Source organism: Ranitomeya variabilis, chromosome 2 (genome assembly GCF_051348905.1).
Source record: "Ranitomeya variabilis isolate aRanVar5 chromosome 2, aRanVar5.hap1, whole genome shotgun sequence".
Classification (NCBI taxonomy): Eukaryota; Metazoa; Chordata; class Amphibia; order Anura; family Dendrobatidae; genus Ranitomeya; species Ranitomeya variabilis.
The window spans coordinates 954,332,793-954,346,861 of record NC_135233.1 but is presented as its reverse complement, the minus strand read 5'-3'; the positions used below and the strand labels follow the sequence as shown (position 1 = coordinate 954,346,861).

Below are 14,069 nucleotides of genomic sequence, written 5' to 3'. Positions count from 1 at the left end.
TTTACAAAGTGGCACTAGCCGTACTAATAAAATCGCTACACATCACAAGTAAGCCAGACGCAACATGTGGAGATACAGTGGAGCAGACAAAAGGGGTTAATTACCCATAAGTCACACGATGTCCTGTCAGACACCAGGTCCAGACCCCAACGCGCGTTTCGCGTTTGTGTATTGCCGCTTCCTTATTGACTTAGATGGACACATGGGGGGACATTAAGGAATATTTTCAAATTAATGCTGGGTCGGCTTCTGTATTGATGGTATGGGAGGCTATGAAGGCTTACTTCAGAGGGCTCTGCATTAAAGAGATATCCCGAGTCAAGTCAGTAACGGGCAGGAAGGATCAGATGTTAAGAGAGTTTGAGGAGGCATTAATCAGTGATCAGTCCCCAGAAGCACAGGAAAGGTGGAAAGTAGTGCAGAATAAAGTACAGTTGTGGCCAAAAGTATTGACACCCCTGCAATTCTGTCAGATAATACTCAGTTTCTTCCTGAAAATGATTGCAATCAGAAATTCTTTGGTATTATTATCTTCATTTAATTTGTCTTAAATGAAAAAACACAAGAGAATGAAGCAAAAAGCAAAACATTGATCATTTCACACAAAACTCCAAAAATGGGCCAGACAAAAGTATTGGCACCCTCAGCCTAATACTTGGTTGCACAACCTTTAGCCAAAATAACTGCGACCAACCGCTTCTGGTAACCATCAATGAGTTTCTTACAATGCTCTGCTGGAATTTTAGACCATTCTTCTTTGGCAAATAGGACATATGGTTGTAAAACCACAAAAAAAGGCGACCAAAAGACAGCCCATATATATAAAAGTGCAAAATGCTTTATTTCATATACAGTGTAATAGAGACAGACAGCCAACAGGCAAGGGAACAGCATGCAATACAAGTATCCATCAATTGACAACGATAAAACATGCCAGGTGTGCACACATACAGGAACCCACTCAATATAGATAATAAATATTAGTATAAAAATAGATCAAACCCTCTGCACAAAATTGTGATAAGGGAACAGGTGCCTAAGAGAATTTAAAGTGGCTCACAGGGTAAATAACGCTCTGAAAAACAGAGCGACCTTACAATTTAGTGAGCAAGAAAGAATACATAATGACAACTATACCTTAATAGTGAACGGCACCAGAGTACAGGTTTCTGAGATGTGTGCACACACCCCAACGCACGTTTCGGATCTTATCCTTCCTCAGGGGGCATGATAAGTGGTGTAAAAAGACCGGTTTAAATAGTGAGTAGCGGCGGAAATACGTCTCCCCAAGACCGGAAATGCCTAAGTAACCATGGTGACCATAATATCAACCAAAAATTGCGATGAAAAAGATAGGTGATCATAACAATATATGTATCCAGTGCCGCACCGCAAGCAAGAACACCGCATGGCACAATCATGTATATAATCCGCTATGCAATAAAAAATGTAAAAAGCGCCCCAAAAGATATAATCGGACGGCGCATGCGCAAATACGCGCAAACCAGGAGAAGAGTGCCATGGTAACAGCCGGCACAACTTGCCGGGCGGAAGTGCATATCGCACATACCGGAAGTAAGCTACCTATCGCGAAAATATCAAAATATTCAAAAAAATCAAAAGCGATTTAGCTAGACATCACGGCGTGCACCCCGCACTCCACCACAGATTAAGAAAGCAACACGGGGCCCCGTGTACCTCATAGTCCGGTGAGTGACAGGCAGAAATGCCGGAAAAACAGGGACAGGGGAGAGATCGCGCATGCGCACAGAAGCGCCGATACACAAGGACACCATGGTAAATACTGGCAGCCAAGGGGGCAAATCAAAACGTAATTAATAACTCTGCAGCAAGATGAATATATACATACAGGAGTAATACACATTAAAACAAGGATATTGAACCACACAGATAAATAAAAATTAATAATTAAATAAATAAATAAAAACTTAAATTTAATGACACACATTATTATGTTGTATCTATTTAATTATATATTTATGGTTCTTCTTTATTATTTTTTATTTATTTATTTAATTATTAATTTTTATTTATCTGTGTGGTTCAATATCCTTGTTTTAATGTGTATTACTCCTGTATGTATATATTCATCTTGCTGCAGAGTTATTAATTACGTTTTGATTTGCCCCCTTGGCTGCCAGTATTTACCATGGTGTCCTTGTGTATCGGCGCTTCTGTGCGCATGCGCGATCTCTCCCCTGTCCCTGTTTTTCCGGCATTTCTGCCTGTCACTCACCGGACTATGAGGTACACGGGGCCCCGTGTTGCTTTCTTAATCTGTGGTGGAGTGCGGGGTGCACGCCGTGATGTCTAGCTAAATCGCTTTTGATTTTTTTGAATATTTTGATATTTTCGCGATAGGTAGCTTACTTCCGGTATGTGCGATATGCACTTCCGCCCGGCAAGTTGTGCCGGCTGTTACCATGGCACTCTTCTCCTGGTTTGCGCGTATTTGCGCATGCGCCGTCCGATTATATCTTTTGGGGCGCTTTTTACATTTTTTATTGCATAGCGGATTATATACATGATTGTGCCATGCGGTGTTCTTGCTTGCGGTGCGGCACTGGATACATATATTGTTATGATCACCTATCTTTTTCATCGCAATTTTTGGTTGATATTATGGTCACCATGGTTACTTAGGCATTTCCGGTCTTGGGGAGACGTATTTCCGCCGCTACTCACTATTTAAACCGGTCTTTTTACACCACTTATCATGCTCCCTGAGGAAGGATAAGATCCGAAACGTGCGTTGGGGTGTGTGCACACATCTCAGAAACCTGTACTTTGGTGCCGTTCACTATTAAGGTATAGTTGTCATTATGTATTCTTTCTTGCTCACTAAATTGTAAGGTCGCTCTGTTTTTCAGAGCGTTATTTACCCTGTGAGCCACTTTAAATTCTCTTAGGCACCTGTTCCCTTATCACAATTTTGTGCAGAGGGTTTGATCTATTTTTATACTAATATCTATTATCTATATTGAGTGGGTTCCTGTATGTGTGCACACCTGGCATGTTTTACCGTTGTCAATTGATGGATACTTGTATTGCATGCTGTTCCCTTGCCTGTTGGCTGTCTGTCTCTATTACACTGTATATGAAATAAAGCATTTTGCACTTTTATATATATGGGCTGTCTTTTGGTCGCCTTTTTTTGTGGTTTTACAACCATATGTCCTCCTTTGTCATTTAGCGACTAGTCCGTACCATGTAGTTCCTTTTATATGGCTGGCGAGATATTAATATGATTTAACTTTATATTTCTTGTTTTCTATATGTTTGCCATGCTGATTTTGTTTGCAAATATCCTCTCTTTCTTTGGCAAATAGTAGATAAGACCCTCAGAAAAACAACTAAGGCTACGTTCACACTAGCGTTGTGCGCCGCGGCGTCGGCGACACAACGCACGCAAAAACGCGTCAAAACGCACGCAAAAACGCTGCGTTTTGCGACGCATGCGTCGGTTTTTGCCGAAAATCGGACGCAAGAAAAATGCAACTTGTTGCGTTTTCTTGGTCCGACGCTTGCGGCAAAAAAGACGCATGTGTCGCACAACGCAACAAAAAAAAACGCATGCGTCCCCCATGTTAAGTATAGGGGCGCATGACGCATGCGTCGCCGCTGCGTCGCCGACGCAAACCCGACGCACATTAGCTTAACGCTAATGTGAACGTAGCCTAACTGCGCATGACCTTAAAACTAATCACGCGCTAGAAGGTTTTGGAAGTCTTCATTGCGCATGACAGTGCGTGATGAATTATATAACGATTTTGTAGAATGTACTGCGCAGAAGCGGATATAGTCAGATAAGAAAAGGATATAAAAGCATGGGGCTGATTCAGTGAGGTAGGGACATTCTTCATACAGGGGAAGCAGACGTGCTGGCCGTCTTGATGTTTTCCCTGAATTTTCTTCCTCAACTGAATCGAGGTCCCTCCGATTGAGGAGTGATGCTACAATATCTTGTGATGTATTGATGCTTATTCATTCCTATGTAATTAGTTGTATGTTTATGACATGACTCTGATAGTCACTATATATCCTTTAATTCATGCTTAAAATTGCTATTATATATGAATAAAATACTTTGTTTTACCACAAGAACTGTTCTCAGTTGTGCCTAACTTGCATGTTAGTGAGTGAACTGTAGGTATAAATTGAGTTGGTAAGACAGTGCCTATGTACCCAAAGGGCCTAGCCCCTTATCCAGAAGGGCAACCAGCATCCTGGGAGACCTTCGGTGAAACCTGCCAACCCGAATAGTCCAGTCCTGGAAACTGACGAAAGGGGCTGACCTGCAAGGCCTCACGCCATAGTACGGCTGGCCTTGGACTGAGGAAGCAGCCTAGATCCAAATAAGAGAATCCCCTAGAATAGTAGTTCTGCCTGTGATCTTTTTGAAGCTAGGTCTGCCCTCCATTATTGAGCCACAGCATTTGGTGCATCGTCAGGCAATTATTTGCCACCTGGGCAGAGCACTCCACCGCATCTAAGGATGCTGAACAGAGATACTTGCCTGCTTGTGCAATCTGATCTCAGCTAATTCCAAGTCCTAGGAACCAGCCAAGAAACTTCATCACAATTGCTTAGCCCACTCCATCATCTCCTTGGAGACCCAAGTGGCCAAAAAGGCTGATCAAAGGGCATAACCTGCCTCTTCAAAAGCGGACCTCGTCACAGACTGTATGTGTCTGTCCGTGGGGTCTTTAAGTGCCGCACCCCTGCAAGCGGTAGAGTGGTCACCTTAGATAAGCAAGATTCCAGAGTGTCTACCACCGGAGGAATAGATCAAGAGGCCACCAGCTCTGCTGGAAAGGGATATACGCGTATGTTTTTGAAAACATTAGTCTAGGTCCCCCCCCCCCCTCGCACTCTGTAAAATCTCTGTAAATTCCTCATGGCTAGAAAAGGATCTAGCCACATGCTACCCCTCACAAAAAAAAGTTGTTTCAGTAACAGGAGGGGGCATCAACAGCCAACACCAAACGGTCCACTATCTCCCTCAGGTTTCCCACCTGATGTGGATCTAGGACAGACTCCGAACTAGAACTCTGAGCACTGAGGGAATAGAATCCCTTGAGGAGGGGAAAAGGAATCTGGGCACCTTCCCTGTCAAGGTAATCGGGATGAGGAGGTAACCTGAGGCCATCTGGACCACCTTCGTGGTCAGCCATATTGGTGCTGAATAGTTGGAGGATCTGATTCATTCACAGTGGCATTCGGAGCTCTTGGGCCGCAGAAGTCATCGGCAATCGTTCCACAACCGTAGCCAGCGTACTGGACACACTGTTTCAGCTACAGACAGAGCTAAATCACAAGCCCAGGAAGGAGAGGCCATATTTTTCTAAGATGACATAGAGGTCCCCTGGGTGGCTACCAGCAAGGAATTAGGAAGGGTACGGGCAGTACAATAGGCCACAGACTGACTGGTCAAAAATTTACTGTTATAAGTTACACAAGCATTGAAAGTGACAAGTGCAGGCTGTGCTAAAGGGCATGCACGGTCCTCTGTAGACTCAGACAGCCTACCACATCTACATTTCAGGAATCTGCTCCTCCTGTGAGCTTGCTATCCCACAAGGAGGAAGATGCCTAGGTGCTTCTGTTCCCCACACCCCTTAAAAAGTGCCATACCATAAGGGACGGGAATGCGGCTTGCCGAGACACCACCGCTGATTGGCTGAAAGACCGGCCACACTGAAAGGCCGGGAGTAACACAGTCGCTGACTGGCTGGAAACGTTCTGCCCTATGATTGACTGGAAACATTCAGCCAGCTAATTGGCCAAGTGCTCCAACAGCCACACACACTTTTGGACTGCCTGCTGGAACCGAACACACACCAACAAGGAATGGAATAATGGGATGGGGGGGATAGAAAGGCTCCTGACAGGGCTATACTTGTGTCCTGAAGATCCAGATCCCTTTAACTTCTGCTCCGTGCACATGCCTGATATGTGCGGCGGCGGGCAAGGGCTTGTTGGCTTACGGATTTCCTCCCCAGTAACTGACTACTGACGTTGTCCAAGGTACATTAGTCCGGCCACACCGACGTGAAAGGATACGGACTGAAAAATCACAGCCTGTACTCCGTCGCTACGTGGGTGCACCGGAGTGCATAATTGCACTCTGTTACCCAGAGGCATCCATCTGAAAAGCAAAAGCAAAAAGTTTAGTGCTTAAAGGGAACCTGTCACCAGGTTTGGCCGATATAAGGTATGGCCACCGCCTTTCAGGGCTTATCTACAGCATTCTATAATTCTGTAGATAAGCCCCCAATCCAACCTGAAAGATAAGAAAAATAAGTTTTCCAGGTCGTCTCTCATGACAGCACCACAAGGAGGTTACTCTTCATATCCTTGATAGGGACAGGAACACAGAAGAGGTTTAATAGCCCCTCCCCACCTCCACCCTTCAGTGTTTTTCCTGTCCCTATCAGGGACAGACGCAGGAGAGATCTATGGAAGATCAGGGTTACCTGATTGGAAGCGGCGCTTCGGTCGCAGGCAGGCTCGGTTGAGCAGGAGCTCCCGAGTGCGGTCCCATCCTCCTGAAGGGGGCTCTGGCCGCGGGAGTCTGGAACTCCCCAAGTCGCAGGATACCGACAGAGGTCCCTCCACCGACAGAGGTAGAGCTGGGTGCTCCCACACGCGGCCTCATCCCCTCACAAAGGGGCTCTGAGACAGCGGCTGCTGCTGCAGGTGTCCGACTCCCTCGGCCCCATTCCGGGGGCGTGGCCGGATTCCCGGGGTCGGCGGCGCGGAGCATTTCCGAGGCGCCGAGAGGCTGGGGGAGCAAACAGAGAGGCCGGACAACACCGGATTTTTCGCCGGATCTTGGTCCCAAGCTGTTGGCGTGCGTTCCAGATGACGCATGCGCAATACAGCTGGGGACCTGTAATCACCATGGACGCCAGCAGCTGAGCTCGGAAGGAGGACGAATCAGATGTCATGAAGCCGGGTAAGACTGACTACTTAAATGACGGACAACTGACAGCACACTTGACTCATAAAATGGAAGGTGCTAGTCGTCCAGACGTCCAATCCTTAGAGCCGCCCACGGACCATGTGAGTAATACGTGGTATGGGAAACATTACAGTGCCTTAGATCCGTAGCTACAGGGGTCTCCCTTACGTTACAGGACAAGGACACCTCTGAAAGGCCGACTGTTAAGAAAAGGTCCACCAGATGTCCGTTATGCACCGTCACGTTTCCCGATGGCTATAAAAAGAAGTTATGCGAAAAATGTATCGCTAAACTTCTAAAGGATGAACAGGCTTCGTTACTGGATAATATTAAAACTATGATTCGAGACGAAGTCCAAGCTACGGTGTCTACAATGGTGCCACCCCAGTCCCCACAACCCAAAAGGCCCAGATGGGACATGGACCTAAGTTCTGAGGAAGGAGAGGTCTCGGGGTATTCCGATCCAGGCTCAGAGGAACAAGGTCCATCCGCGGTATCACCAGAAGAACGGAAGAGATACCGGTTTTCATCCGAAAATACGGACATACTGCTCAAAGCAGTTAGAAGCACCATGAAGATAGAGGACTCGTCTGAACCACTATTGGTTCAAGACGAGATGTTCGGAGGCCTAAGAACTCGCAGAAATAGTTTTTCCGGTCAATAACCACATTACAGCAATGATAATGGAAGAGTGGGAAGACGTGGGAAAAAAACTAGTAGTCCCGAGAGACTTCAAGTACCGTCTTCCGTTCGATCCAGAAGAAACTAAAATCTGGGAATCGGTTCCAAAAATTGATATTCCTGTGGCTAAGGTCACAAGGAAAACGGCTATCCCCTTTGAGGACTCATCAGGATTAAAGGATCCGATGGATAAGAGGTAAGAAGATCTTCTCAAAAAAGCCTGGGAGTCGTCGGCCGCCATTATGAAAACGAACATAGCGGCTACCTCTGTTGCAAGGTCTATAAGTCTTTGGGTAGACGAGTTGGAGAGTCATATTACAGACAGAACCCCAAGAGAAGAGATCCTAAAATCTCTTTCAGTGCTGAAAATGGCGACTGATTTTATGGCGGACGCTTCCGCGGAATCGGTATGTTTTGCTGCCAGGAACAATGCACTGTCAAACGCAGCAAGAAGAGCCTTATGGCTGAGATCATGGTCGGGAGATACCCATTCCAAAAACAAGCTGTGTTCGATTCCATTTTCAGGATTTCACGTGTTCGGCCCAGTCCTTGACGAGCTACTCGAGAAGGCGTCCGATAAGAAAAAAGGCTTCCCTGAAGAGAAGCCAAAGAAGACACAATTTTTTCGTAGAACTCGCTCTCACCCAAGACAGGACTACAGAGGAAAAGGGAAGTCCGGCAGATGGAGCTACCCTAAAGGGGGCAGAGGAAGAGGTTCCTTTCGAGACCAGTCATCAGGACCCAGCAAACAATGACGCCAACAATATAGGAGGAAGACTACAATACTTCCTGGAGGGATGGCAGAACATTACTCAGAATCAGTGGATTCTGCAGACAGTGGCACAGGGGTACAAGATAGAGTTTACTCATCTACCCCCCAAGAGATTCTGTTTGACACAGACGGAGCCATCAGCAGTACATCAAAGACTGCTAACGGACATACAGGAACTCTTAGAGTTACACGTCATAATACCGGTACCCCATCATCAGCACTTCCAGGGGCATTACTCCAGTCTGTTCTCCATAAGAAAACCGAGCGGAGAATACCGCACAATAATAAACCTAAAACCATTAAACAAATGGGTGGCGTACAAACGCTTCAAGATGGAATCTCTCAAGTCAATCGTACCATTAATAAAAAAGAATTCGGTAATGTGCACGCTAGACCTCAAACATGCGTACTATCACGTTCCCATCCACCCATCACATCAAAAATTCCTCAGATTTGCAATAAGAAGTCGCAAGGGGATTCTGCATTTCCAGTTTCAATGTCTACCTTTCGGTCTCTCCTCTGCCCCAAGAATATTCACAAAGCTCATGACAGAGATCATGGCCCACTTGAGGGAAAAAGAAATTCTCATTACACCCTACCTGGACGATCTGTTGCTGGTAGCAAATTCATCCCAACAGATGGAAGAATCCTTAAGAGTTACCATGTCACTCCTGAAACATCTGGGGTGGGTAATAAATTTTAAAAAGTCGAGTCTCGAACCAGAGACACAAAAAATATTCCTGGGTGTACTTCTAAATTCCGAGCTGGAATACTCCTTCCTACCAAACCAAAAACAACGGTCAATCAAAAAAGAATTTCAAACGATAAAAAAACGGAAATACATTTCCATCAGGAAAGCCATGAGGATCCTAGGACTGATGACCTCGTGCATTCCCAGCGTACAGTGGAGTCAGTTTCACTCCAGAATGCTCCAAAAGGAAATTCTTTCGGTATGGAATGGAAAGGAAGACTCCTTATACAACAGGATGCGGTTATCCAGCGAAGTAAAACAGTCCCTCTCATGGTGGATCGATATAAAAAACCTCAAAAGAGGAAAACCATGGAATATATCTCCATGCGTAAACATAACGACCGATGCAAGCTCAAAGGGCTGGGGAGCCCACATAGAAGGACGATACCTTCAGGGGACATGGCCACCATCGATACGCAACAGTTCCTCCAATTACAGGGAACTCAGAGCGGTCTGGGAAACACTAAAGGGGTGCCAACACGAAGTGCAGGGACACCATATCCGAGTCTTCTCAGACAACTCGACCACGGTAGCCTTTCTCCTACATCAAGGAGGACCGAGGCACCGTCCACTTCAAGCCCTAGCAGAGACAATATTCTCCTGGGCAGAGGATACTGTGAAGTCCATCACAGCAGTTCATCTAAAACGCTCACAAAACCAAATAGCGGATTTTCTCAGCAGAGAGAAATTGCAACCGACAGAGTGGTCTCTAAACAGAGAAGTCTTTGCTCAGCTAATCCAACAATGGGGCACTCCGCAGGTAGATTTATTTGCCACAAAGGACAATACAAAAACAAAATAATTTTTCTCATTAAATCCAGGAGACAATCCAACTGGCATAGATGCCTTGGCTCAACATTGGGACATGGAACTTGCATACGCGTTCCCTCCCCTAGCTCTAATTTCCAGAGTTCTGAGGAAAATTCAGGAAAGTCCAGCGGTAGTGATCCTAATAGTACCATATTGGCCCAAGAGGAGCTGGTTTCCTCTGCTGAAGTGGATGGCGATAGAAGACCCAGTGCTACTACCGCTGAGGCGGGATCTTCTGACGCAGGGACCGCTGGTCCATCAAAATCTAAAGATGCTACAACTCTCAGCATGGATCTTGAGAGGGAAATCTTGAGATCAAAAGGACTGTCGGACTCGGTTATCTCAACCATGAAGAAAAGCAGAAAGCCGGTAACCTCGGCTATATACCAAAAAATTTGGAAGAAATTTTGTACTCAAACCAATACTCCAATATCCGTTCTACGAGAACCAGATATCTCTCAAATCTTAAATTTCCTCCAAACAGGTTTTGATATGGGCTTGAGGCCTAGTACGCTAAAAGTACAAATCTCAGCGTTAAGTGCCTTTTATGATTATCCATTAGCAAACCATCCCTGGATAATGAGATACATCAAAGCTACGCAACGTATCAGACCGACAATAAGAAGTTCAGTACCCTCGTGGAACCTCACATTGGTGCTAAATGAATTACGGAAAGCTCCATACGAGCCACTTGATCAGGCAGACCTAAAATCTGTAACATTTAAGACTGTCTTTCTGGTCGCAATAACGACAGCAAGGCGAATAGGCGAAATTCAAGCCCTGTCCATAACAGATCCATACTTAAAGATACAGGAAGATTGCATCATTCTAAAGTTGGATCCTTCGTTTCTTCCAAAAGTTGTGACGGACTTTCACAGAAGCCAGGAAATAATTTTGCCTACGTTCTGTCAGAACTTCACCAATGAAAAAGAACGTTCTCTCCATTCCCTGGACGTTAAGAGAACAGTATTGCAGTATTTGAAACTCACAGATGGCTGGAGAATTCATCCAAACCTCTTTATACAGATGTCAGGAAAAAATAGAGGCAAAAAAGCCTCAAAAGCGACTCTAGCTATATGGATTAAATCTACTATTTGCGCTGCATATACTTCAGCTGGTGAATCCCCTCCAGAACATCTAAAAGCCCACTCTCTAAGAGCAATATCTGCTTCATGGGCAGAGAGTGCGGGTGCATCCATGGACCAAATTTGCCGGGCGGCAACTTGGTCTAGTTCAAATACCTTTTGTAGACATTACAAACTAGACGTTCTGTCAAAACAACAGACCGGCTTTGGGAGGAAGGTCCTCCAAGCTGTAATCCCGCCCTAAGTAGGAGTTATTTGGTATTTCTCCTTGTGGTGCTGTCATGAGAGACGACCTGGAAACTAAGAGTTAGACATACCGGTAACGGTATTTCCAGGAGTCCATCATGACAGCACCCATTATTTACCCTCCCTTGAACTCTTGTCTAATGTGTGATATAAAACATGTATAGAGAGGAAGTTCAATAAAATTGCGTTGTATCCATCCTGGTGTGGTACTTTGTAAAATCACTGAAGGGTGGAGGTGGGGAGGGGCTATTTAACCTCTTCTGTGTTCCTGTCCCTATCAAGGATATGAAGAGCAACCTCCTTGTGGTGCTGTCATGATGGACTCCTGGAAATACCGTTACCGGTATGTCTAACTCTTAGTTTATTATACTCACCCAGGGCGTAGTCCGGTCCAATGGGTGTCGCAGGTCCTGGTCCGGCGCCTCCCACCTTCTTGCGATGCTGCCTTCCTGCTTGCTTCACAGGCTCCCCGTTATCGCGTTCCTGCGCAGACGTACCTATCTGCCCTGATGAGGGCAGAGCACATTCCCGCAGTGCACATGTGCTGGGCCTCTCTGACCTATCCCGGCGCCTGCGCACTGCAGTTCTTTCCTCTGCCCTCAATAGTGCAGAGAAGTACGCCTGCACGATGTCGGGGAGCCATGAAGCAAGAGGAGGGCGGCGATTATAAGAAGATGGGAGGCTCCATACCAGGACCTGCGACACCCAACGGACCGGACAACCCCCCCCCCCCCCCGGGTGAGAATAATAAAACTTATATTTTTTATCTTTCAGGTCGGATCGGAGGCTTATCTACAGCATTATAGAAAGCTGTAGATAAGCCCTGAAAGGCGGTGGCCGTATCTTATATCAGCTAAACCTGGTGACCGGTTCCCTTTAAGCTAAGCCAGATCTGAAACAAACCTTGCCTCCAACTAACACTACAAAAATCTTAGGATGCCTGACTCCAGCAGGCGAGGTTTAGTCTGCTGGGGAGGAGCCAATTTTATTTAGATGCAATAAGTGGCAGTGTCCAAGTGGCAGCAGACTATCCCTTAGTTTTGTGTCCCCCATTAAGAAATAGTGTTTTCCGAGGTGACCGATTTTGTTCAAAGGGAACTTGTCCATGATTTTATACTACTTGAACCACAGGTAGCATGAATCATACACCAGCTCCTGCATTACAAGCATAATATGTTTTACTTTTAAATTGAAAGTGCAGCTGGGAGGGTCGCGTGACTCGTTATAGAGGCTTGTTCCAGCGTTCTTCTCTTCATCTGCTCAACTAGCCTGAAAGGTCTCCTTCCTTGTGTGTAGGGAGATATTGGTCAGTCTAGCAGAGTAGACGAGATGTAGGTGGCAGGATATGTACACCCGTACAACTTTATTTTATTGCATGTTCGTGCATTGCATGAAAAGAAATGTGTAACTGACATTAATATAAATGCTACTCTTGGCTGTTCACGCTCATAGTGCTAATAACAAAATGTACCATTCTCTTCAGGTATAACAGCAGGTCAGCATATTGCCGCTCTACCGCGGTGATGTCCATGGTTGGCTACATCCTAGGGCTTGGAGATCGTCACGGTGAGAATATTCTGTTCGATTCTCTGACAGGCGAGTGTGTCCATGTGGATTTCAACTGTCTTTTCAACAAGGTATGAAATTATAAATTGGATATAGTACTGCGTCGAGATTTCCTCCTGGGTTACTTTTTTTGTACATTCCAGTATTCATAACCAGTGTGAGTAGAGAAGAGCTTTGTACAAAGTCTGTTCATTAAAATGAATATTAAAACAATTAAAGTTAACCTGTCACATCAAGAAACTGTACTTACCTGAAGATAAATGGCATTTAATCCTTGGTTAGCCGGTTTACTGTAGGAATAGTGGCAGGGAGAAAATTATGTATTTACACGGGGAGAATAATTATTTATAAACCCGTGGGGAGAACATACAAACTTCTTGCAGATGTTGTCCTTGGTGGGATTTGAACACAGGGCCCCAGCGCTGCAAAGCAAAAGTGCTAATCACAGAGCTACCGCCCTTGAAATTATATTTTCCCTCTCAACACTGGTTTCCAGTCTTGACTGTGGGGCAAAGAACAATTACAGTTATCACTCACTATATAGTGACTTTGGCTGTAATCACTTCCAAGAGTTTGACAGCTCGCCCTGCACACATACACTGCAGACCTGGCTGTCAACCAGTGTCAGGTAGTGACCAGAGTTTAAATGTTATTTACCTGAAGATTTACCCTATATTTGTGAGTTAGTAGCATTTCTCAAGGTAACAGGTTCCCTTCAAACGTGTTAACATAACTCTATTCATGAACCCATCTCTGCAGGGACAGAGATGTAGGGGTTTGAAAATTAAAGCGCTTCATCTTTCTTTATACCGGCATTATGGCTTCAGCTTGCTTCACACTTGTATTATGGCTTCAGCTTTCTTCACACTGGTTATTATGGCTTCAGCTTTGTCCACACCAGTTTTATGGCTTCAGCTTTGTCCACACTGGTATTATGGCTTCAGCTTTGTCCACACCAGTATTATGGCTTCAGCTTTGTCCACAATGGTATTATGGCTTAAGCTTTGTTTCCACTGGTACAAGGCTACATTCCCACAATGAGCTTTTGTTGAGTTTTTGATGTTGCAGAATTTCTGTACCTACAGTAGTGTTCAAAATAATAGAAGTCCAATATGACTAACCAAATTAATCACTGTTTTTGGTATAAACTATATTACCACATGTCAAATAATT

At 45.2% G+C, this 14,069-nt stretch overlaps 1 protein-coding gene across 2 annotated transcripts in view; it reads left to right on the top strand.

Moving 5' to 3' along the window:
- ATR (ATR checkpoint kinase) overlaps positions 1 to 14,069 on the top strand; it is a 230,734-nt gene that overhangs the window by 186,411 nt on the left and 30,254 nt on the right. For both annotated transcript variants that reach the window (XM_077290794.1, XM_077290793.1), the window contains exon 44: positions 12,814 to 12,967. In XM_077290794.1, the coding sequence (XP_077146909.1) occupies positions 12,814 to 12,967 (154 nt within the window). The remainder of the gene's footprint in view (positions 1 to 12,813; positions 12,968 to 14,069) is intronic.